Source organism: Hyaena hyaena, unplaced genomic scaffold, assembly GCF_003009895.1.
Source record: "Hyaena hyaena isolate Hyena2069 unplaced genomic scaffold, ASM300989v1 scaffold_100, whole genome shotgun sequence".
In the NCBI taxonomy this organism is placed as follows: Eukaryota; Metazoa; Chordata; class Mammalia; order Carnivora; family Hyaenidae; genus Hyaena; species Hyaena hyaena.
In genome coordinates, this window is record NW_024080732.1 from 2,083,353 (window position 1) to 2,110,372 (window position 27,020).

The window sequence follows — 27,020 nt, forward strand, 5'->3', positions numbered from 1 at the left end:
TATTAGAATATTACAAAAATCATAATATCCAGGAGAAAATAATTTTATAATCAGTTAAATAACATAGGAGAAAGGGGTTTCTGCTATGATACCATTCTATTTTTCTTCAGGGATTTTACAAAACAAGTTGCTCTAATTTCCCATAGCCTTGGAGGCAAAGGCATCATCACAACCAAAAAGGTGTTCCTTCAAAAAAGAAACAGTTCCAAATTCTCAATATATGAGCTTGGCTCTCTATCCCAGAACAAGGATTACCATCAAACCTTTCATCCTGAGCAATGAAAACAGAACTGTACTGAAGCTGTGAAAGTCAGCAAGCCATTAGATTCCTACTTTGATACTGTTCCCTCCTAAGAGCAATACTGAGCACTGATGAAATCCCTGTTGTTTCTGCTTCTCCCCTCGTTGGCTCCCCTGCAGCGCAAGGGGGTGAGGCTACACTAGTAGCATAGGAAGGCACTGAACTCGATGTGCACCCTAAGTTACTGGGTATCTTAATTACAATAACTGGATATTTTATAGGTAAGAATGGGATGAATCCAGACCAGGTATCTCAGGAAGATAGGCTTGGAGGGGAGGCTGAATTGAATTACACAGGCAGCCAGCTGGTGCTTCACTCCCCATGGCCCGTCATGCAATTTGTCTTTAATCAGGCAGTTTTAACCGTTATGCTTAAAGCCATCTGTGTGGCTTCTTACCTAAGAAGCTTTCGAGGGTATCCCGCTGGGGTTAGGAACTGAGGCTTGGGTGGAAGGGGGGGTCTTTTTGGTTTCTGAGGGATGCTTGGGGGGCTTTGTGGTCCCTCACTGCTTCTTCCTTTTTCAGCCGCCAGCGATAACCTCTTGTAGTCTTCCCGCGCTTGTTTAGCCAAAGAGCGTCTCTTCTCATCAGCTGCTTTGGATTTTCTCACTAGGAACATAAGGGGGATTGAGAAAGCCCCAGGTCAACCCACAGAGATGGTGAGAAGACTCAGCTGGGGTAGAGAGCAGTCTCTCAGCAGATTCTGTCATCTGATGACGATAATGAACAATCAGTGTCAACACCTATGACTCACATAGTCAGGCCTGCACATTCACAACTGCCCAATGTTCACTGCAGAAATCCTGTCTTTCTATGGGAGCTTTAGGACTTTCTAAGAGAGAGAAGAAGGAAGAGGAGGAAGGGAGGAGATAGAAATGGAGAACCACGTGTATGTGTTTTAGAATTTCCTGCAGTTGGCAAGACTAAGTGATGAGTCACAGACCAAGTGGGAATTCCAACTGGCAGGGGGTCTTTGGATAAGAAAAGGTGATGTCACATCCCTCACATGGAACTCAGGATATCACCAGCAAAGAGCAGGCTATGAGGAACTCCTCAGTGCAGTGGCTTCTGTCTGTGGACAGGGTGAAAGAGCGGTGAGGCTCACCACAGGTCACACACAGAGTCCAGAGAGAGCTGAACCAAACATAAACTGGCCTGCCAGACCAAAAATATAAAATAAAATAAAGTGATTCTCACCATAGACAGAGAATGTGTTGATACACATAAAAGCACCCCAAGGCCACCTTTAAATGTTGCTTCATAAAATACTGTTTATTGTTTTGTTTTGTTTTTGTTTTAGCAACACAGCAGTAAAGGACTCTAATGCAGGATGTTAGGACTAATTTTTATTGAGTGTATTTGCACTTCAGGCATTATTGATCAAACTCTGTTTGGTTTGACTTCAAATAGATACCAAGAATGTTCCATTACACTAGAGTTTCACTGCATAGAAGTGACTGGATCTTGCAAATATCTTCATTTCACAAAAGCTGCCATGTTAATGGTATTCACTGTAATGGAACTGAACACAGTATTCTCCACAGCCTGAAAACACTGCCACTCCTGTTCTCGCTCTCAAGAGGTTTCTAGGGATGACCTGGTAGGTAAACCTTTTTCTGGGTCAGCTGTTTCAACCCTGCATTCTGCCCTAGCATCCCTGAGCAGGCTCTGCTCTGCCTTCGCCTGAACTGAGCTCTTCCTGAGGAGATCTATCTCTGGCAGTGCTAACTCTAAAAGGAGTCAGGGTTAGCTGACAGACATGGGAAAGATGCTGGTAAACTCAACTGGTTATTCCTGGGTTCTTCTATTACCAAGTTGGGTTCAATCCTGAAATTTAGAAAGAATAACAAGAACAAGAATTCAAATAAATCTCAGATCACACCTCTCCAAAAAAACTAATGTTGACAATAATAATAACCTTCCAGTTCTTTTGCTTCATATACTCAAACATTTTTAAATTGGGATATTTGGGGACACCTGAATGGCTCAGTTGGTTAAGTGTTCGATTCTTGATCTCAGCTCAGGTAATGATTTTCATGGTTGTGAGTTCAAGCCCCATGTTGGGCTGTAAGCTGGGTGTGAAGCCTACTTATAAATAAATAAATAAATAAATAAATAAATAAATAAATGTTTTTCATACTATTTTGTAATATTTTTTCATCTCCAAGTAAAAAAAAAAAGATATAAACATATCCCAAATTCATTAAATACTCTTCTAAAACATGTTTTTTCATAGCTATATACCATTCCATCAAATGGATATAACAGCTATGATGGTACAAAGATAGATGGAGAACCTTTTTACCACTATTCAAAAAGTGACCCATAAACCTTTGTGTAACAACTTAGTAATAATTCTCTCAACAACTATTTTAAGTGCTTCCTACCTTGATCGTTTATTAAGAGAAGGAATTGGCCTGGAGAGTCTAAGGTGTTGTGGAGGCCCTGCGGTACTCACAAGATGCCTGCCAATCTGAATCTTCTTTCCAGCTTTTATAGATCTGCTTGGTTTTCTCCTCAGCTATTTGTTTTAGTTCCTCATCTTGTGTTTTTTTCACGGATTCTTTCTTCTGTTAAAATAAAACAAACAAACAGAAACAAACACAAGTGAATGACTGGCAGTTTTCTGTGAGGAGAGGGGGAGAAGGGGAGGGAAAGGACGGAGTATACGGATGCGGGGGAACTCAGGGGTCGGTGTCTGTTTAACTCCCTTGGGGCCCCCTGGCTAGACAATTTGTTGTTGCAGGAAAAGCTTGGAGTCAGTGACACCTGAAGCTGACCCTACCACAACTTAGCTGTACAACTGCATGGCCCCTTACCAAACTCCCCTTAGGCTGTCTTCCCCTGAGTATAATCAGAAAATTGAAAATATTTTGGGGCACTTAGGTGGTTCAGTTGGTTAAGTGTCCAACTTCAGCTTAGGTCATGATCTTGTGGTTCATGGGTTCGAGCCCCACTTCAGGTTCTGTGCTGACAGCTCAGAGCCTGGAGCCTGCTTCCGATTCTGTGTCTCCCTCTCTCTCCACCTCTCCCCCACTTGTGTTCTCTTTCTTTCAAAACTAAACTTAAAAAAAAGAGAGAATTAAAAATATTTCATTGTGTTACAGTGAGGGTTAAATAATATTTATAAAGTGTCTCCCATAGTGTATAACACATAATAAGAACTCAATAAATATCCATTTTCCTCAAACACAGCACTTCTCTGTTTTAAACTGAATTCCCTGAAGTGGTGTGTAAATACTGTCTCATGGCACCAGTGTAAACACTGCAGTATCTGACAGGTTCCATAAAAATAACAGTACATTTCTACAGCAATCTCAGCTGTATCTCCATGTGCCCTCCCACCACTGTGTCTAAAAATGTGGTACTCACACATGATTTTAGGTGGCCCCGAAAGGAACATTGTTTTGTATTTTTTAAAAAGCAGGAAAATATTTTTACAAAGCATCGTCTTTGAGAAACTATAAAATAAGAAACATAAGTCTTCCGTAAAAAGGGAATTTGCTTTTTTTAATTGTAAAATATACATAACATAAAAATTACCATTTTAACCTTTTTAAAAGCTGTGGTAAAGTACACATAACATAAAAATGACCATGTTCCCTGTTGTGAGGTGGACAGCTCTATGCAAACTAGTACACTGAAGGAACTAGTTTTTAACTAAAGAGAAACTCATACACCAAATCACTTAGACCTAAAAAGTACTTTGTTTATCTGGGTACTGCATCCTGAGTGCTTATAAAAAACTGAACTTAGCACTTGGTGAACTAAATAAAAGCCTTGGTCACCTAAATAATGAAATAAGCTGAGAGGGTCCGAAAAGACAGATCTTGCTTTGTTCTCCAGCACAAAAATGATAGGTTTTTTTTCTATAGAAAGATACTTTCTTTCTGTTAAATTATTTCACCCCAACTGAAATATAAACCTGGATGTCATGAAACTTATTTTCAATCACTGTGGGAAGTCATAAATCACAGTTAATATAGGTAATAATTCATACACTGCATTTCACTTCAGATGTAACTTTTTTTCTCTTTCTTTCTTTCTTTTTCTTTTTTTTGAGAGAGAGTGTGTATGCAAACAAATGGGAGAGGCAGAGGGGGAGAGAGAGAATCTCAAGCAGGTTCTGTGCTGTCAGTGCAGAGCCCCACACGGGGCTTGATCCCACAAATGGTGAGATCATGACCTGAGCAAAATCAAGAGACAGATGCTTAACTGATTGAGTCACCCAAGCACCCCAAGATGTAACAAAACTTTTGTGTATTTATTATTTATTATTTTCATTTTTTTCTTACTTTCATTTCCTGCCTGGAGCTAAGCCTCCATGGTTTGCCAGTATTATAAAAACTAAAAAAAACAAAACCAAAAAAAAAAAAAAAAAAAAACCAGCTTCTGACATTTTAAATAACTGTTAGGGGCACCTAACAGTTACAAGTTGATCTCTACTTCCTACTTCATCTACTTAGAAAACCAAGCCAAACCATCATTTCCTTTTTAAAAGTGTTTGCTGGAAACATGTAGGCCCAGGATGGGGATGGGGAGCCAAGCATGGGAAAATCAAGATGGAGGCTGAGCAGTGAAGGAACCACAGGGCTGAGCCTGGACACTGGTCTGGACGCCCATGGGCTGAGGTTTAAACACGAGGATAGGCAGTTTGATGTCAAAACATCTCCTCTCATCCCAGCCTGTTAATGGAAATACTCTCCACCAGTTTCCTCATAGACCCTCTCCATTGCCTCCAAAGTGGGAAGGATCTGTTTTATCACCTTTGTTCTACAGAGAAGCTTGGTAAGTGATCTATTTGCTCATTCATTCTCTTGAATTCCCATATAATTTCTTAGGTTAGAGAAAGGGTGTATTGGCCCATGGCTCTAGGTGTTCTCCTGAGAGGGTGCAAAAATGAATGTCTTACATCTTAAAATGTCCAAGAACCAGTGATCTAGTCCATCCCCCTCATTTTGGAGACAAGATATTTCAGGCCCAGTATAAACACTGATGTGCCTTAGACCATAGATCACTTCTCTTTTCCATCTAAACTCACTCTCATCTTTCATCATGGCTTGAAATAACACCAAGATACCAAATTCCTTACAAGAGTCTACATAATTTCTCAGCACGGATCTCTTTAACTATGTCAAGCGAGCTCTTGCCTTTTGCCTTTATACTTGCTGTTCCATCAGCTGGGAACATACTTTCCCCCAGTCATCCACATAGCTCCCTCTCTCATTCCTTTAGTTCTCTACTAATAGCTCCTTTTCAGAGTAGCCTTCTCTGACCATCCCTATAAAAAAAACAATTCCCACCCTCCCAACCTGCCTCACCTCCCTTATCCTGCATTATTTTCCTCCATAGAACTTATGACCATCTGACTTCATAGATGTGTTTTTTGTCTATCTCCTAGATCCAGAATATAGGCTTCCTGAGGGCAGAGATTTTATCTATTTTTTTTTTCACTGTGTTTGCAATGCCTGTAACAGTGCCTAGCATAGAGGAGAAACTCAGAAGTTGGTTGAATACACAGATCCTTTGTCTTTCTCACTAGCATTTGAAATGAAGCAATATAATCTGGGTAGTGTTACTGAAATTTTCATTTAGATGCTCTAGAACAGCCCATATTATATCAGCATATGCACACCAGGACTATACTGCAAAAATTCATCATGGCTTCTCGAAGTCTCCATAGGAACTATCCCAGTTCATGCATGTCCCTGCAGACCAGTCAGGATATCGATCCCTAGTCAAGATCTAGTAGATCTCTGAGAGTCTACTAGAATGTGGGCCTTTACCATGGCCCCATCTCAGGCCTGTGGTCACTCAGAACCTTCTCTTTATAGCCTCGTATCTTACACTATGTTTTCAAACTTACTGCGAGTCAAATCCTACTATGGTTTCCAACTGCCAGTCTATGCCCCGTTTACTGTGATGAATGTATGATATAATGACAATCTAGCAAGATGGAGGAAACAGGCTTGGTCTATAGGAAGAATCTCATGTCTGGGTGGTTGTGTGAGAGATCTGAGTGCCCAAAGGAGCTCCTGGCACAGTGGACACGAACGGCACAAAAGGCTGCTTATGTTGCAGGGACAGGATCACAGAAACAATGAACACATTAGGAACTTAATTTGAATTCACTATTTCTACCAAGGTAAATGCCTCATTTATCACGCTCTGGTGTTGTCTCTCTTCCATGAGGAGTTTAGCAGATATGTCTTGGCATCTGCTCTTTCCATGATATTCAAGACTTTTCTGACTCCAGATAAACAGGTAAAGATGAATAGCTATGCTCACAAGCTTTTTAAGACACATCTCACATTCTGCTGCTTTCATTTCTGCATGAGACTAATATACCCATTTGTGAAACATTAGTGGAAATGGCTATGCATTTAGCCCTATGAAGACAGAATGTAAGCCTTTACCTGGTGAAATCCATATGCCTTCATACGATTCATAGAATCTGCCAACATTTGTTGAATATTTCTCGAGGAACTGGAGAGTGACTAAAAATTAAATGAAACACGTTTTTATACCATTTAGAGCTACAGTGAAGTTTCAGTAGATAATCTGTTAACGCTTCCCTCATTTCAATATTCCCTAACCTGCCCCACTCCCATAGGTGCATGCACCAAAGCTTTCCACCACCACCTAAGTCCCTGAGCCAATAATGACTAAGGCAGCAGGTACGGGACACCTCAGCCTCTCTACTCAGAGAGGATTATTGTTCAAGACCCTGGAGCCAGTGGTGGTTTGCTCATGACAAACGGGTTTCTCTTTTTTGCTCCCAGCTGGCCCCAGGGCCCCAGAATGACTTCTAGACATCACAATTACTCCTTAATTTAAATGCTCTTCTTCTCTTAACCCCTGCTCTACATCATCCCCTATTTTAGTTCAGACCAGAGAAATGCTTCGTCTCTGCCATTTAACTGCATGTGCCTTACTCCCTGTCTAGGACAGAGGGGTGACTGGAATATCAGTTTGGTGCCTGGGAGCTCTGCCTACTTTCCCTGTCGGATCACTCTCCTCCCCTCCCCACTTCTCCTGCCCCTGTTACTGAGCCCGGTATCTGGGTTTCTGATGCTCTAAATGGATTTCCCAAGAGGCAACTCCTGCCAACGGGGTTCCCAGATCCATTGCCTGGATTCCCTGGTGTCATGCCTGCCTGCCACATGCCAACTTCTCTGGCATTGTGACTGACCTGGCATAACACGGAATGCTTCTTAACACCAAGTGAGTTACACAGGCCCCTGTCACCCTGTCCCTGGCCTGATGCAAAGTCTGAGCCAACTCCCAGTATGAAAAGCCACATGCCCTATATAGCTCAATAGAGCCACCCACAACCCATATCACCATGATTTATATGCCCTGTGCCTGAGGACACACTCCTGAATTTTGGTATCAATAGAAATGGTCAATAAATTTTCAGAAAAAGGTTGGTACCAAGATTCAGTGTGGAGCACAGAGGATACTTTAGGGTCATTACTATGTCATGTAATAAACCAGTGTGGCTACATCCGTTTTGTCCCTTATCTCACAGTAGCTACATTGCTTTTCCCAGCTGCCCTGGCAGTTAGGTGTGCCCATGGGAATAAGTTATCTCCCATTTGTGATACCTGGTATTTGCCACTCCTATTCAAGCCCTTAACACCTCCTTCACACACTCCTCTCCAGTTTTCCCCCTTCCTTTGGCTGAAATGGTGATGGCAGTCATGCCATCCGAGGCTGCAAAAGACAGCCTCGGTCCCTGAGTGACTGTGTGGACCTGGGTCTCCTGAATCAGAACCCATTCTGGATGTTGTAAGTGAGAAAGATGAACTTCTGTTGTGCTTTGACCATTGCTTCGCTGGTCTATTTGTTATAAAAGTTTAGTCTATTTTAGTTGATAAAACTGGCCATGGCAATTGCTAGTGGCACCTTACAAGCCCTGTGTTGGTATTTTTTTAATAGTCATGGGGAGTGCTATTAATGCTAATTCCATTGATGGCTACTAGTCATTGAAGGCCCATTATGACCAGGCACCGTGATAGTGACTTAGTAAGTATTGTTTTTATTCCTCAAACACCTCTGATGGATGGGCAACACAATGCCCAACTAGCAGAGGAAGAAACTGAATATCAGAGGAGTTGTATAGCTTGCTGGCATCACAGCTGGCTTGTGCCAGAGTTTATACTTTCCTCACTATGTCAACATTGCAATGATAGGAAATGAGTTGTAGGTCAAAAGGTTTCTTAATGCCTATTACTTGGCAAAATAATGAATCCTATAGGTTTCACAATTGCTACCTACTATATTCTATCTCATTTTTCATTTTAATATTATAAAAGGATATATAACTGCTCTGCATCTAAAATAGAATAATAGTACAGTAGCCAGCTCCCTATCTATGAACAGGTTAGAACTGTTCCAGCAGATTTTATAGATGTCTGTTCAAAAGTCCAACATGACTTTGAAGGGCTTGAACTTGTAGTCTCTGAATAAGGAATGTGAGCTTTAAAAACAGGCCCACTCTCCCTTTCTTCAATGATATAAGATCTGTGGGGCATCATTTTGCAAAAAGGATCAGTTTCTTCTATGATGAAAATTACGAGGAGGGCACCTGGGTGGCTCAGTCAGTAAAGCATTGAACTTTGGCTCAGGTCATGATCTCATGTTTTGTGGGTTGGAGCCCCGCATCAGGCTCTGCACTGACAGTGTGGAGGCTGCTTAGGATTCTCTCTCTGTCCTTCCCCCACTCATGCTCTCTCTCGCTCTCTCTCTTTCAAAATAAATAAGTAAACTTTAAAAAAAAGGGAAAAGAAAATTAGGAGGCTGGTGACCACCCTCCCTTGTCTGCCCAGCACAGTACACAAGGCTCCAGCTATGAAACCAGCCACTAGTCTGTGGCAGGACCTGGACCGAGGCAGCCAGCAGAGCTCTAGACTGGGGATTTGTCAGGAGCACCTGTCCACCCTCAGCCTTTTAGCTTGCAGACTCTCAGTTGTTTCCTGAATTAGCTTCAGGCTAACAGGCATTGGACAGGTCTCTTCTAACATATATTGTACTTTGTGAAACCCTTTTCCCCTATCACTTGCCAATTACTATCATCTGCATGGCACTTGAAGCATACTGTGTGAGTTATTCTTTGTCCCTTAGAATTATTTGTTCAATTGAATGATTCATCTTTATACACACATATAGCATTGCTTCCTCACCACTTGCTTTTTTTTTATTATCTTAATTTTTTCCTATATTATCTATCTACCACAAAGGGCACACCACCCCAAGCTGGACTACATTGGCATGAAGGTTATTTTTTAGTTAAAAGCCATCAAAACCAAGCAGATTCAGGAAAAGCTCTTTATGTTCCCACCTCAACTACTTAAAAGAACTTAGATAGAGGTCTGGCTCCAGGAAGGGAGCTATCAAAAGAGATAACTCCACAACACTATGAACTAGGTGTAGTAGAGACAGAGGAATCTAGCAAAGCCTGTTTGATCAATGTCCTCTGTGTCTCATTCTTTCTGAGTGGCCCAGCAAACATTTGTTTACCAAACATTTACTCTTTTTCATCATTCTGTGAATTGTAGGAAGTTTCAGACCCCTATAGCCTCTTTCTCCTTAGTTCAGAATGATATATACACTTCATTTTGCTTGAGTGTCTTGGAATTTCCATGTCTGTGTGGGTTTCTTATACATAGGAAATTAAATTTGATTTTCTCCTGTTAACCTGCCTCGTGTCACTTTGATTCTGAATCTGGCCAGAAGGACCTTGAAGGGCAGAGAAAATCCTTCTACCCTGACACCAGCATTTCAACGTTCTCATTGCTTTTGCACTTATCAGAAATGATGAGATTATTAATACTCTTGAGATAATTCAAAATTGGGAGCAGCTGGGTGGCTCAGTCGGTTGAGTATCTGACTTTGGCTCACGTCATGATCTCACAGTGCATGAGTTCAAGCTTCATGTCGGGCTCTATGCTGATAGCTCATAGCTTAGAGCCTGCTTTGGGTTCTGTGTCTCCCTCTATCTCTCTGCCCCTCCCCCACTCACAGTCTCTCTCTGTCTCTCAAAAATGAATAAACGTTAAAAAAAAAAAAAGATAATTTGAAACTAAGCACAGACTCATGAAGCAGACAATGAAATGGACATAATGCCTGGGACTGAAGGGATGACTGTGACCATCAGCACCATCTGCTGGTGCCATCAGATTTCACATCCTTTCTTTATCACAAGTTTTAGGTTCTGTTTCCAGTATACCAAAGCTCAAAGTTGGTTCTGGAGTACAGGAGTCAGAGCATAAATAATTTCAATTAGTTTAACAACCACCCAGTTAATAACTAGCCGATACTTCTACTGAAGTACTTCTATATGTCTAAAATATATGGTAAACTCTAAAAACTATTCACATATACCAGGAACCACATATAAAAATTCCTTTTAAGGTAAGTCAAGATTTGCTATTATTCCAAAGTGCTAAAATAATATGAAGAACTAATCAAGGCTTGCATAGAGCGAGTTCATTCTGATACAACTTACCCGTTCTACAAATCCACGAAATACAAGTTCAGTGTAGTAGACCGAAAACAGTATGATCCAAAGATATTTCCTTTATTAAAAAACAACCAGATTGTTGGCTCAAAAGTGATGACTTATGATGCCAATACCAGATGGAGACAGTCTCAGGATACTGTTGCCCCTCAGCATTCCCAGAGTGAAGATGAAGAGGCTTCTGGGAGAGGGTACCATCCCCGCCTCTGAAGCTTCCATATGATGCTATGTTCCAGGGAATATACTCTTTAATTATTCCTACTGTCACATAAGGAAGAGAGGAAAACTACCCCTACCTGTGTAATTTTTGCTTTCAAAGCACTTCCAAGTCCAATATATCATGTGACCTTCATTATCAATCCTATAAGGGAATCAGAGCAGGTACTGTCCCTTTACCAAAGAGGTAAGGTGACCTGTTAATAGATAGGAAAGCAGAGATTGAAACCCATGTCCTCTCCATGTCTACAGCTCACTTCTTCCATGGGGTGTCTCAGAGAGAATGCATGCAAGCCACTGCAGCCACTTCCCATTCACTACATTACAGAGGCTTCTGCAGCTGCTGAAACTCTATGGGCGGAGTTAAAGCAACCTTATCTGCTTTATATCCCCTTTACTTAAAAGTAAAAACTGCCACAGAATATGGCTCTGCAAAATAAAGTGAAAACTTGAAAGCCAATGGCATCAGAAGGTAGTAGATATCCTGCAGACACTGAGTCAGAATGGTCCCTTCTAGTCAGTGCAGGCCTAACCAGATCTGGGAGTGGAGAGCATCTGTATTGACCAAAGGGTTGTGTGTGTGTGTGTGTGTGTGTGTGTGTGTGTGTGTGTGTCTGTGTGTACGTCTCTGTGTGTGTATTGTATGTATATACAAATTGCTGTTAAACTTAGAATTATGGCAATTCAAATTTATATAAGCAATTGGGTTATCAAAAGATACTATAGTAGCATCAGTATTACATGATTAAAAAGCCTATTTCCCCCATAGACTATGTGTCCTATGAGAATTATTCTAATTGTATTCACTTTTAAAACTGATTTGAGGGGCGCCTGAGTGGCTCAGTCAGTTGAGTGACTGACTCTTGATTTTGGCTCACGTCATGATCTTGTGATTCATGGGATCAAGCCTTGCATCAGGCTCCATGCTAACAGTATGGAGCCTCCTTGGGATTCTCTCTTTCTCCCTCTCTCTCTGCTCCTCCCAAACTCATACCTGTGCGCACATGTCCTCTCTCTCTCAAAATAAATAAAATAAACTTAAAAAATGATTTGAAAAATAGTTTGTTCTGTCTTTTAATACTCACTGTGTTTAAAAGTATGGCTATGCAATTTATTAATTCCAAATAAACCAGAAAACGCCAATAAACAATATTTTTAGCATTCAATTTTTATGGTGAAGATGAAAATGATGAATTAAACAGGCTAAAACCATGAGTTTACTTTTGAAAACAAATTACTAGGTTAAGTAGTTAGCCATCCTGTTCTTACACCTGTTAAATCCATGGTATTCCTTAATGGATCCAAGCTCAGAATAATGAAGGCAAGAGCCATGCTAGGTTAATTCACTGATAGTTGAGGCCTCAGTAAACAGAACAGTGACTGGCACTTAGTAGGGCTCAATAAATATTTGGTGCATGAATGAACATACCATAAATTCACGAAGCACTTTCTCAATCATTAAAAAATATTCAGTCTAGTTTTAATATTAATCAAGAGAGACAATTAAAATTCTCTGAAAATCGATGGCCTATAACTCACCCATTTTGCTAACCAGGTCACTGGAATAATCAGATCATACTATTTCTAACCATTTTAAATAAAATTTCACCTTGATGATTATATAATATTAAGCATTTGAGCATACTGGGATATAGCTTTTTCTTTCTAAAATAATGAGAGAGGCAGATAATGAAACTGCTTTTCTAAAGTTATGAAGGAGAATAATATGGAGTGGAGATATCTTTCAAAGGACAACTGAACTAACAAGATGAAAAATGAGAAAATTAATTTTACTGTTGAAAATATGGGACATGGTCCCTGTGGAATGATTTTACTGAAACATGAATCAGGACAACAGAGGCCCTTGGGAGTCTTTCCCTACTTTGCTAGGACTGTTCCTAGAAAAACCTATACACAGGGACTACTGCATAGCCTGACTTAAAAGTACAGCAGACTCTAATACTGTGTGTAATTTTATGGAACATCTTTAAATAATACATTGTCTGAGGTTTTTTAAAAAAATTTTTAATACAATTTGTTGTCAAATTGGCTAACATACAGTGTGTACAGTGTGCTCTTGGTTTTGGGGCTAGATTCTCATGGTTGTCTGAGTTTATTTTGTCCATATTAGAGCACTGAACTGTCATTCTGAATGAACATCTGTCCACTTCCATTGTATCTTCCCCCTATAACCCCTCACAGCAAACAGGAGAACTGGCAGGGACATCCTCAGAAAATGCAATGATGCAGAACCAATAGAGGTTGTTAGGGCAAAGCATTTTAGCTATGAAAGAATTTCAAAGGCCACCCTTACATTTTCACCAGGGACACACCTGATATATGTTCCATGAAAAACAAAATGAAGACAAGCAATGGAAATAAAGTAATTATTAAATATAAAGTATAAGGATAAAATAATAAAAGATTGTTAAGAGAACAAAGAGTCTTAAAAACATGATTGATATGGGAAGTCTTGACACAATGGAATATAGGAACCTAACTATATTTATATCATACATAAATCTATACATAACACTTCAATGTATATTGCGTCATTTGATTCCCATATCCAACCCAGCAATAGGCTATATCCACCATTTTTTTAAATGTTTTATTTACTTCTGAGAGAGAGAGAGGCAGCATGAGCAGGGGAGGGTCAGAGAAAGAGGGAGACACAGAATTTGAAGCAGGCTCTGAGCTGTAGGCACAGAGCCCGACATGGGGCTCAAACCCATGAACCATGAGATCGTGACCTGAGCTGAAGTCAGATGTTTAACCAACTGAGCCACCCAGGCACCCCTATATCTGCCATTTTTAAAATTTTTTAATTTTTTAAAGTTTACTTATTTTGAGAGAGAGAGCATGCATGCAAGTGGGAGAGAGGGGAAGATAGAGAGGGGGGAAGAGAGAATCCGAAGCAGGCTCCCCGCTGTTAACACAGAGCTGGGCTCAACACGGGTCTCTTTCTGATGAACCATGAGATCATGACCTGAGCAGAAATCAAGACCTGGTTGGTTGACTGAGCCAACCAGGTGCCCTATAACATACTATTTTTAAAAAACACAACAGTTTAAATGGCTTCTAAGGCCCTAGGATTTTATAATTCTATCTTATATAAAATGTTAATCTATAGTCTACCATGAAATTCTACTACATTACATGGAAACCACTTGGGTAATTGTATAACTTTCGGATTAAGGCTCCACTCTTGAATTAATTAATAAAATGAACACAACAAATCCCTTGTCTGTTTTTGCCTAGCATACCCAATACTTTATCTCTCACAAAAATAATATTACTTCTTGCATGTATACTAGAAGAGAATATACATCAGGGGAAACAGTTACTGGTTTGGGATTACCCTTCTTTTTTCTTCATATCTGTTAAAAAGAAAACCAGAGGCCCAAAATGGCATTCCCTAGCTTGAGACCTGAGTCAGTAACCAAGACTTAACACCTACCATAACTGCAATTTCACACCCCCAGAAAGCTAACCTTGAAGCAGGCAACATGGGAATTTCTTGGTCAGCTCTAGGAATTTTACTGATAGAGCATTTCCGTTCTCCTTAGGAGGGTGACCTTGTCTAAAACAATGGATTCTTTGCTAATAATTTCCTTTATCCACTCCCTCTCTACTTTCAAAAACCTTTTCTGTAGCCTTTTGGAGCTCCCTTCTACTTGCTGGATGGGATGTTGCCCAATTCATGAACCAATTAATAAAGCCAGTTAGGTCTTTAAAATTTGCCCAATTAGGGGAACCTGGGTGGCTCAGTTAGTTAAGCGTCCGACTTTGGCCCAGGTCTGATCTCACAGTTTATGAGTTGGAGCCCTGCCTCAAGCTCTGTGCTGACAGCTCAAAGCCTGGAGCCTGCTTCAGGTTTCTGTGTCTCCCTTTCTCTCTGCCTCTATCCCGCTCATTCACTCATTCTCTCTTGCAAAAATAAATATTAAAAATTTTTTAATTTGCTCAATTTTTAATTTAACACATCCAATTCAATACTCAAAATTCTAGCTTGCATTTCAGGAATACATTTTTCCCATTCTATTTACATTGAGGTTCCTTATTATAAGTGTGAACCCAGTTCCCATTTAGGGATTGGCAATGTCTGTCTGCATATAAGAGCAAGGCAATGCCAAAATGGTTCCCAAGCCCAGGCACAGGGCATTGAGTCTGGGGTGGGGTGCAGACCTCTCCACCCTGCCTATTCACCAAGCTTTCGTACTCCCCAATTAAATCACATAAGGAACTGTGATCTAATACTACTGTTCACCTTTTACAAAATGCACAAGCCACATATAACCAAAACTTTGGCTGTTCTAGAAGTAGGACTTGGAGATGAATAAGGTCCAAAAAAACATATTCTTTTCTATTCTTTCAAAGAAGTGGTCTCGATCTTAGTATCTTACTTCTGAATCTCTCCTTTATAAAGGGAAACAACCAAAATCCAGCTTTAGACAACTGCTGGTTTCTGAGTAGAGAACTTTAACTTTGGATTGGAAGGGATGTATGCAAGAAGGAGAACCTCAGTGGAAGGCTTTCATTATGTCTGAAAATAGTTTTACAGGTTGTTCCTTCACTGCTGTCTGCTAATGGGAACACAAAGCTTTGAGTTAGAATAACACTTAAAAATATAATCACCATGGTTTCAATGTCAAGTTTACAATCAAAATGTACATATTAGTAGCATGTTTTTATCAGATGGTACAGTAAAATGACAGATATAAAAACAAATATCAGAGCCTTGGAACAGTGTGCATGCACATGTGCATGTGTGCAAAGTAGAGGTAGAGAGGCAAGAGGTGTCATCTCTAACTCTGTTTCTTCAAAGATATGAAGAGGAGAAATCTTGCTCAAGCAAGACCTTTTTTTTTTTTTTTTTGGAATGCTTTGAATCCCAGATATTTGTGTTCTAATTTTTTTAATCTTTTGTTTTACAGTGTGGTCTACTCTGAAGGCCATTTCTACAAAAATAATAAGTGATTCTCTAGAACAAAATCTTGTAGATTTTATCTACAAGTGAGCAGATATAGTTTTATTCAAGGTCTCTCTTAGGGACAAGGACAGTCAGTCTACAGATTAATGAGTTCCCCGCCCCTACAAATGACATATAAACAGAGAAACACAAAGGGGCTTGTCTTTGAATTAGCATACTCTGGTATTCTCCCAACCACATTCACACCTGTTCTGTAGCCCCCCAAATTCTCTTGCACAAGAGTGGGGAAAACACTGACTGCATCCAGAGGGCTGTCCACATCCAGGGTCCCTACGAATCTCCATTCAGCTGCGGAGTACTCCAGTTCTCACCCAAACTACCCACGGAGAGGGGGCCTCACACTATGCATCATCTGTCGTTTTCTCTGGCTTATATTAACTCCCAGTCAGACTTGTCTTTGCCTGGGAATGGCATCTGCTTCCCAACCTCCATGTCTCAGAACCTGGCTGGGTGACAGCTAAATCCTAATATTTATCATCACCTCCAGTTCAGTGATAGGCACCCAGTAACACAAAGTGTTCGCTGTGATCCACTGAGAACCACAACACTGTCACTAAATACAAAGCAGGACATCATTTCTGAGTTTCCCAAGCGCTATCGCCACTGCCAAAAATAGGAATGGGGCAGGTATTTTGTAGAGGGCAATAGCTTTTCAGAAAAAGAACCATACACTCAGCTCTAATCCACACATTACTTCAGCCTCCTCTTCCAAATGCACAAACCTCTGAGGCTCCCGTGGCCTCCAACTCTTCATCTGAAAAATGAAAAGGACCAAGGCTGGGCCTATGATAACAAGAACATCTTATAATGAAAGACTTCAGGGGACAATTCTTGCTCCTTCCATCAGATGATATTGGACAAACATCCTCATGTTTATAAATTTTCTCAGCTTCCTTTGTAAAGAAACCGTGTTGCTAATTTAACCCCTACTTTAGACCGGGACTTGATTCCTTACAGGATTCTGCCCCAAGTCGCAGCGCTGCCTCTGAGGACTGAAGCCTCCATTCCCAGACTTGAGGGCTTTCCCTGCGCCAGCGGTCCGGTTTTCACAGTACCTGGTACTGATTCGGGCAATCTTACTTTTGGCCATTTGTTAAAATGAAAATTTTAAATCAACCTAAGTATATTCTTTAAAACAAAATTCATGAAGATTATTTGAGTGTGTAGAAAACTGCTCTGAGACTGGACTCCAAGTTTTCTAAACCCTTAAGTGGGGGTCAAACAACTCTTCTCAAAACCCCCAAACTTGCTTCTCATGACTCTAAGGGTGAAACAAATTCTTCACCCTTAGAATTGGGGCAGATCTTTCATTATTCTACAAGAGACCTTCTTGGATGACTCCAACTGCTAATGAAGATATAAAAGAAATCATTGTTGGGGCACCTGGGTGGCTCAGTTGGTTGAGCATCTGACTTTTAATTTTGGCTCAGGTCATGACCCCAGGGTCATAGGATCATGCCCTACTTTAGGCTTTGCACTGAGTGTGAAGCCTGTTTAAGATTCTCTCTCTCTCTCTCTCTCTCCCCCTCTGCCCCTCACACACACACACTCTCTCTCAACAAAATAAAATACATTTTAAAAAATAATTTTAAAATAAAGTAAATTGTTGTTATATTGGTACAAAACAATCCAAAAGCAAACCTATACATTGGGCTGTTAAGTGTTCCGGTCCCATGGAGGGAAGGGTACAATTCTCTACATACTTTATTTGTGAGAAGATTAGCTATTTACCAGCAGGGCCAAAAGATAGAATTTTGAGTCAGGTAGAGGGCTGTGGAGAAAAGCTCAGAATAGGATTGCCAATTGACTGAGAAAGACAAAATTTGTACCTCAATTCTGGAATTGAGACTGGATTAACCTCAGCCTTGCACTACTGGACTTGAATCTCACATTCTGTTTGAATCTAAAAGTAAAGACCCCATGGTGAGGCTTATCCATTAAAACTGTATGGAAATCTTCCTTAAATCTATAGTGGCACAAAAAATATTCTACTTCAGGTCATGCTTATGGGTGTTGTTTAGGATACTGAATGTTTAGAGGTGGAAAAACTTATGAGGAATCATCTCACCAAACATTCCATCTCCACAAGCTAACTCCTATGGCCAGCAGTCTAAATAAGCATGAAAGGAGTTCTTTCTAAAGCTTCCAGAGAAGAACCCACATCAGCGCAAACCTTGATTTCTGCCTTTTGAGACCCTCAACAAAGAACCTAACCAAATCATGTCAGAATTCTGACTAAAAGAGCTGTCATATAACAAACAGGTCTTACTTTAAGACATTTGGTTTACAGTAATTTACTATGGCAGCATTAGAAAATGAACACAAGGCCAGCCTGATTCCTCTTCCATAATATGGACTATCAGCACCTCAAATGCACCTTCCAAGTCCCAGCCAAGTACTTTATCCCACACAGGCTGCCCTCCTCCCTGTGTCCCCGCACATGATGCTTCCCATTTTCTCACCACAGACATTCTGCATTTCCCCCCAACCTCAGGCCTACCCCTATCCCTGCTCTCTACAAACCAGTCAAGTCCTTGCCTCTCACCCAGCTGGAACTTGATTATGTCGTGCCTTATTCAGTATTAGGTGCTTTTAATCTTTCCTCCAACTCCTGAAGGATGAAGACCTTGTCCTGTGCCTCCTTTGTGTCTCCATAATGTCCATCATTGCATGTATTGGACCCTTGGTAAGTATTTGCTAAGAGAAACACTGATTCAATCCATCTAGCCAAACCATGCAAGGTCTTCACCCACACAGCTTGAACATAGGACACTCGCACTGCGGAGGCAGGGCTTAGAGTATTTCTGGTTCAAACAACCCCTTGGATTTGTTCTGGGATTGGAAATTTTTCAAGAATTCCCAATTATTTCATATAATTTTCACATACACATACACACACACATACACACACACACGAGATAAACAAGGCAGGTTATTTTTAATCCCCAGTTTTTGCAGTTGAGAAAACAGAGGCTCCAAAAGGTTGGGAGATTTGCCTAGCCAGCAAATTTGCCTAGTGATAAACCCTGCCCCACAGACTTGATGCTGTCACAGTGTAGGGTAGAGACGCCACATTGAAAATCTCAGAAACAGCTGAGAGAGAAGCAAGCATGGCAGAGCTGTGAGCTCTGGAAAACACCACTGTCATCAGTTAGACCATTGCAGGGTTTCCGGGCAGTTTGGTTTAATCGTGTTTGTTTCTCTACTACTTCTTCAGTCCTTCCTCTTTCTCTTTCTCCATGTTTTCTCATAGAAAAAGATTTTCTGTTTAATTTTAAAGCTAACAACATGTGGGTCTTCTAAAGCATTCCTGCTTTAGGGGAAAAACACCAAAAACTCTAATCCCAACAGCATGACCATTACGATGCTACAGATGTGAATACCTTCCCTGGGGCAGGATGGGATGGCTGGAGCTCTAGCTCTGAGTTACAGCACCTGGTTTATGGCCCCAGCTGTATCTCTAATCATGCTTTGGGAGGCCACTGCCCACGGTTTGCCCACTCCAAGAACGAGAACGTGTTTCACATTTATGTTTATTGTGAGAATACAGTGAAACAGTGAATCTAAGTCTTTTGACAGCTATACAAGGCTATACACATTTTAAATGTCAGACTCCTCACTTCAACCACTATCACCCCAATTACTACTACTAAGGCAAATCTGCCTGTTTTGCTAAAGAATATCCTAGGCTCCTGGCTATGATGTTAGGATGTTATATTTTCTTCCATTGAAACTGGCAGTGGCATTTGTTTAAGCTGATTTCATCTTATTCAAAATATTACTGCTAAACAGGGAGGATAATGAAGGAATACCTGTGGCATTTACCCCAAGTCCTACACAGGACTTGGGTCCCTGACTACATGTTCGCCTTGACTCTTTCATAAGATAATCAGAGCAGAGTTGAAAAACTTTGGCTTATACAAATGCAGAAATACAGTCTAATATAATGCCTCAGTACAAATGTAAGGGGTCACTATTAACCAAAAGAACTACTTCCCATATGACTCTATACAAGAGCTTCTACAGTGCTCCATGCATATCAATATGTAGGTTGAATTTAACTTTCTCCCATTCTCCATAGCCCTCCAGAGAGTTTAAATAAGACCAGTAAGGGGTGCTTCAGATTAGGTCTGGAGTTCACAGATGATGATCTGTCCCATGGAAACGCATTACAAACCTAACAAGGCCATTTTACTTTACTAAATCTATAGTTTGTTTTCCTTGAATATGGTTTATAATTCTAGAAGACTGATTGCTCTTTTTTTTTTTTTAAATATTTTTATTTATTTCTAGGAGAGAGAGAGAGACAGCATGAGCAGCGGAGGGTCAGAGAGAGGGAGACACAGACTCCGAAATAGGCTCCAGGCTCTGAGCTGGCAGTCAGCACAGAGCCCGATGCGGGGCTCGAACCCACGAACGGCGAGATCATGACCTAAGCAAAAGTCGGATGCTTAACCAACTAAGCCACCCAGGCGCCCCAAAGACTGATTGCTCTTTAAACCTGTCCATGGTTATTCATAAGCTTCATGATCACTAACTTCAATAAAAATTGCTTGATAATTTTTCTTTTTATAATAAATTTTAGGCTGTATGTAGATGATGAAAGTTTACAAATATGACAATATCTTTCTATATATTAGGGTTAAAATAAATTATGGGTGAAATTTGGAAATCTTTACTGTGCAAGCCTGAATTGCATTTTGGAAACATGTTGGATGACTCCCAAAGCTCTCGCCTTGGTTTCTCACCAGAGTTCTTGTCTGAAGGAGCAGATCTGGGGAAGATGATGAATTCTGTTTTAAATACATCAAGGTTGTGATGAGGATTAAAGTAGATAAACAAAAACAAGGCTTTCTGTGATTTAGGGGCAAACCACTTAATCTCTCTGAGCATTAGTCTTTTCATCTGTACCAAAGAAATACTTGGATTGTCTACTTCACAGGAGTATTGTGAAATGAAAAGACTATATGAGAGAAAGCTATGTAAGCTCCAAGTCAAATTATATATACTTTTTTATTATGTATAAAATCAACTTATATTCACCGCTACTGCCTCAAGTGGGATGTGAAATCCTTGATATCTCTAAACTAGACTCTTCTTCTCCATTAAAACCAGCTTCTCCTCCACATGTTCATGTTTATGCTTGTAACACCCCCATTATCCCAGGCATCTGATCTGGGTTGTGTCAGAAAGCTGGTCTCCCACGTACTGTGATCCATGAATGAGCCTTCAAAATGTAACTATCCAATTGTTCTTGAAAAAAGGGTCAAAACACAAAGTTGTCCCAGAGACTCTGTCTCGCCTGGCCTTGCTCACCCTGTCGCTCAGTTGTACGCTCCCCTGTGTCCCTTCTGCACTCCAGACGCACAGCTTTCTTTGGTTTCTCCAAAGCCCCCTGTTCCCCCAGCTATGCAGCCTCATACTGTCCCTTTGCTGGAACTGCCAGCCCCAGCCATCCTCAGTGATCACATCCAGCTCCATGTCCTCTGCAAAGCCACCCTGCACTTCCTGCTATTGCTCAAGTTCTAGTATAATGGGGGTGCACAGAAACATATCCTTTTCTTGGGATGATCACTTATTACCTTTTGAAATGATGTGTTACATGAAATGATGTGTTACATGAAATGATGTGTTACATGCTTCCTCAACTATAAAGTTTACTCAGCAGTTCATTCATTCAACTTCATTCTAAAGTTCAGCAGTGATTCTGTTCTTACTCCTACATTGTAATCTCAATACCTAGCACATATGGGTACTTTTTAAATGAATGAGTAAATCAGTCAATCTTGAGATCTCCTATCACTGTGTTTGTGTGTGTGTGTGTGTATTACATGTGTATATAAAATATAATCCCTAGAATATTAATGACCTGGTAAAAAAATAATAGTCATGGTATTTATTTTAACTTCTATTTTTTTTTGAAGGGAGGGCAGATATTTTATTTTATTTATTTATTTATTTATTTTTGAGTCAAAATATCTATATATATCTATATATATATCTCAACTATGAGACCTCGGGCAAATGGAATAGCCATATCTAACCTCAGGTTCCTCACCTGTAAAATGGACAAATACAGAAACAGTCTCTATGTCATACTGTCATTTTGAGGATTAAATGAGATGCTCAGCGGTGTGCTTTACCACTGTGTGGCACCCAGCAGAGGGGATCCGTCATGAGTGACAGCTCAGAGAGGTCAAGAGCACACACAGCTAGTGTCCTAGAGTTGGGGACCTGAGCAGAAGTCAAACAACTGTAGATCCCTTGTTAATTCTCAGTTTAATTAAATTCCTGGCAAAGGAAGGTACTTTATAATATCGTTTTATTGTTCTTCCAAACTATAATCTAAGTAGCCAATGATGTCTGAGCTTTTTAAACGAACAGAGACATGAGAGAATTCAGAGCAATTCTGATTATAAAGTCCTGTTGTACTGAGGAAATAGCAGTCCCCACAGTCATAGGCAGAACCTAGGAGGCCAGTGAGGCACTGAAGTGCAGTCCTCAACCCAAAGGGGAAGACTCAGTAGAGAAAAATCTACCTCACAAATGTGCCAGTGTTCTAGGGCTGGGATCAGTCAGCCACAGCCTGTGCGCCAGACCTGACCCTGTTAGCTAAGGAAGGTTTTACTGGAACAGAGCCATACCTATTTGTTTGTGTACAGTTGTGACAAAGACCGTATGGTCTACAAGCCTCAAGTATTTACCATCTGGGCCTTCACACAAAAAAACTGCTAATCCCTCTTATAGAAGACATGTAAACAGGGAAAAATAAACCATGAAAATACCTTAAAATGAAAATTTTATTCCCAGAGTTCCTTCTTCACACCTTCAGTCCCATGAAAAAGGGATGCCTTACCTTTTTTGTGAAGTAGCTGGTGAGCCAAATTCCCCAAAATGAAATGAACATCAGGGCCTTCCACTTGGGAGGGATTTTTCCCAGAAACGTCTGAGATCCTGATGTTCAACTACATTCATCTCAGTGGTTCCAATATCTTTCACTCCCCTGGTTATGAAATTCTGCATGTTTACAGATATGAAAGACTCACTGGAATTTTCTCTTCTTCAAGGGGTGGTACCAGTCTAGAGCCTTTCCCCAGATCCTCCTCTTCCGCTGCTTTCTTAGAGACATTCTGAGTCTCCCGGGTATCTGGTGCTTGCAGATCATAGTACTGTGATTTTGTTTTCAAGTTATTGGCAAATTCTTTGGGCTCAGTTTTTCTGAAGAGAAACAAATGTGGAATTATCAAAACATTCTCTAACATGGATAGCTTTTCCAAAGCAGACGCCTACATTCAAATTATGTGAAAAACAGTAATAGACACCATTTACCAAGCCCTTTGCTAGTATTTTAAAAACATTAACTTAATCCTCATAACAATCCTCAAGAAATGGGTTGTTATCCTTGCTTAATTGCAAGAGGCTCAAAATAATTATATTATTTATCCAAGACTACATAGTGGCACAGGCAGGATTTGAACCCAGGTCTGCCCAATTCCTGTTGAGAAGCTAAACTACTAGAGCAAACTGCAGTCCTCTGATGAGCAGTGAATAATTACTTTATCTCTGTATGTTCATTTCCAATGTTAGTTATAGGAGCTGTGGGTAGCATCACCAGCCCTTAGGGACTGAAGTGAGGCCCATATGTCTGCTTCTACCTCACCAAAGGATAACAGGCTCCATAGAAGTCACCCTGGGCACCCAGAAGAGGGGATCCATCATCTGCCTCACTGCTACCACTCAAGTTACCTTCCTAGAACTCCAGCTGATCACGTCTCTTCCTGATTCAAAAACTGCCACCATCCACAGAATAAGGTCCAAAGTCCTAAATCTGGCTTTCAAGGCACTTTATAGCCCATGGCCCCCTGTCTCCTGCTATTTGCCCACATATACTGCAAACACTCAGAAGAACTCACTGTCACCCAAAGAACCTTATGTATTCAAGAGCAGGGGTCTTAACAATGCCCTCTGCCTGTAGTCTCCTTCCTGATATTCTGCACTGAAAAACTCTACTTATCTTTCAAGGTTCAATTCAGATTTCACCTCTTTTGAGGATAGGAGTGATAGGTCCAGTTAATGCTTTCTTTGTAACTTAGTTATAGCACATACCACAGCCTGTATCAGCTGAAGTGAGTGGTGCACCTGCCTGTTTCTCTTCCTAGACTGGAAGTTCCTTGTTCATCTTTGAATCCCCACCACCTGGCACAGTATCAGCACCTGAAGGGCTGCTTACTCAGCTGCCTAGACTAAGCAATCTTGTCTGAGGGCCTGAAGCTTGGACAGTCGCTGCATTTCTTCTATTCCTGATGCTCAGCTCTGTCAGCCTGTGGTGCTCTAGCACAGTTCTGGTGAAGCCAGTGACCACTGGGGAACCCACATCCAGACCAAAACTGGGGTGACAAGTAAGGAAATGAAGCAGCTGACTTGATAGCATTGTGGGAATGAAGGGAACCACCAACAGTCTAAAGAAACTTGCCAGACAGATCTAAAGTTACTCTTGTGACTCTGATCCCACCACACTCTCCCTCCAGATACTGTGAAGAAGAGCCATCTTTGCATGACTTAGAGTCTGGCCAGCCCCTCACTGGTTTGTAGATCTCCTACCTGAGCTCTTCTGCTTCCTGCTCTGCTTTCAGCTGGGCCCTCTCAGCAATAATTTCATTACAGAGAACATCGTAGGGTTTATCTAGATGGTGTTCGCCCATCACCCAGACCCAGACTTCCTTATCGGCTCCCAGTTTCCAATGAACAGATTTGCCGTTCTCTGCAAGCAAAACAAAATTTAGATTGGACAAATATCTTTAGTCATGGGTTATTATGTTTGCCATCATTAAAGTATTGAGTCTTCAGGAAAAAGATATTAGATGAGACAAAGTGCTTCCAATCTGTTCAGGAACCAGCAGCATTCCTGGGGAGCAATGGAGGTGGTAGCAGTGGGCGGCGGCTGCAACAGTGTTTGTTTTAAAACACAAATACGGTGTTTGAATGTGCCCATTTAATAAGTGAAGAAGGCAAGATGGGAAGAAAGCATGCATTATTTACATTACCTCAGGGGAACAGGGCTAAGATCAGATATCAGAACCTCTCAAGTCTGAGAGTCTCCTGGAACCCCAGAATTACACAGCTGCTCCAGGGTTTGGTATTTCCATTTTAGAATCAGTCTGGCTTTAGTTTAACTCCTAGCCCTGCTACTTCCTAGCTGTGTGCCTTGGACAAATTATTTAGTCTCTCTTAGCCTCAATTTCCTCCTCTGCAAAATGGGGGTATGAGCATCTAGGACACGGGATTGCTATGGGGAACAGGGCAGGCTAGATATGCCACATATTCCCCCTAGTGCCTACCATGTAGCAGGAGTTCACGAGAGGTCAAGTGCTCTGGTCGCCCTCCCTTTGTTTACTTACGGCTGCTCAGAGATTCACACCAGCTTGTGAGAAGATAACGCTACTGGTAGTGTGATACTTGGTGAAGCTACTTAAATAACTCTTGTTTACAATGGGTCCCAGGAGTTGTATTACATTCTGGTTCCCGTACTCCTGAGATGCAGCCACACAGGTCATGCTCCCTGAAACCTGGGGAAGGTGAAGCACACCCAGGGGGGCCAAGAGGTGCAGTCCCTAAGTCTAAAAGCTCCAGGGCATACCACCCAGGGCCATTATGGGTCATGGTCCATATGAGGTCAAGGTCCCTGGGCCCCAAGGACCCCAAGCTGGCCAGTGGTGTTGAGCATGGGTGATACGGCACCTGATGGAATACAGGCCAGGCCATACTTAGAGGTTAGAAATCCACACTGGGATTGTGTCTCGTCTTTGTACATTAAGTGAAGGTTTCCAGCTAGAGCATCTGCTGTCCAATGAATTGTTGACCTACTTCCTACTGTTGCCTCGGGATACATAGAAAAAGCAGGCTGCTCAAACAGAGATGTGTTTTTATTTTGGCACTTGCTACCCTTCTCGGTGCAATGGAGACATCCTATAGTACAATAACATTCTAAATAGGATACTGGGGTGAGGTGGGGGAGGGGAGACAGCATCTTCATTATAAAAGGAGTCAAATGTATCATTCAGAAGGAAGCTGACTTTGCACTGTTTTCACAAGTGGAGAAACAGCGAAAGTGGCAGCAGGTCTGAAAGTAGATCAATCCCAAGTGGACCCTCGTGGGGATAGGCCCTGGCCAGCTCTGGCTCTGTGTGAGGAAATGCCGAATGGTTCATTAACTTTAGAAAGCTGTCATACCTCATGAAATTCACTTTATTACACTCTCTCAGGGCAACTAATAACATTTTTTACTATGTCCATCTCTCAACCTTCACCTAAGTAACTACCAATATTTTTGACAGCAGGAGACAGATGCCCTGAGAAGAAGTGGCAGCGGGCCAGGGGAGGCAGAGAGGAAGGACCCAGAAATTCCAGCAGCTCTGCTCAGGACGGCAGGACACATTCCTGGAGAGCACCACGGGCTGTAGGCGGATCTCTTAGGGGAAGAAGGTGTTGCCCTTCAGGGCTGGTGGGTAAGAGACCCCAGAACTGCCTGTGAGCACAGGAAGATGCTTAGAACTAAAAGCAGAGAAGACGGCCAGAGGAGAGGGCGAGAGCCTTGAAATTTTAGAAGCAGGGGAGTGGCGAGAGCGTGGTGAAGGTAAAGAGATTTTGGCATGGAGGCAAGGAAAAAGAACTGTCAGATTTGGTCAGATGCCACAAAAAAAAAAAAAAAAAAAAAAAGGGCTCTTGACAGAATGGCACTGACAACAATCTCTGTTCTGAGTCCTCCTCACTTTCAGGAGCTCTTAAATGTTGCCTGCGAGCAGAGACTGGAGGGGCTTCAAAGGCTTCCCCACAATTCCCTAAAACTTTAGGGGAGAGTGGAAGAGATTCTAGTAAAACCAATGTTAGCTCTGATACCCTCAGTTGTTGTTTCTTTAAATAAATGTTTATTCATTTTTGAGAGAGACACAGAGAGAGTGTGTGTGTATGTGTGTGAGCGGGAGAGGGGCA

At 41.3% G+C, this 27,020-nt stretch overlaps 1 protein-coding gene across 9 annotated transcripts in view; it reads right to left on the bottom strand.

The window, feature by feature from the left end:
• SH2D4A (SH2 domain containing 4A) overlaps positions 1-27,020 on the bottom strand; it is a 64,516-nt gene that overhangs the window by 22,249 nt on the left and 15,247 nt on the right. For 8 of the 9 annotated variants that reach the window (XM_039235617.1, XM_039235623.1, XM_039235615.1 and 5 more), the window contains 5 exons: positions 24,633-24,792; positions 23,078-23,249; positions 6,717-6,797; positions 2,759-2,870; positions 699-909 (listed from right to left, as the gene is read on the bottom strand). In XM_039235617.1, the coding sequence (XP_039091548.1) occupies positions 699-909; positions 2,759-2,870; positions 6,717-6,797; positions 23,078-23,249; positions 24,633-24,792 (736 nt within the window). The remainder of the gene's footprint in view (positions 1-698; positions 910-2,758; positions 2,871-6,716; positions 6,798-23,077; positions 23,250-24,632; positions 24,793-27,020) is intronic. The other variant, XM_039235624.1, reaches the window with a different exon arrangement.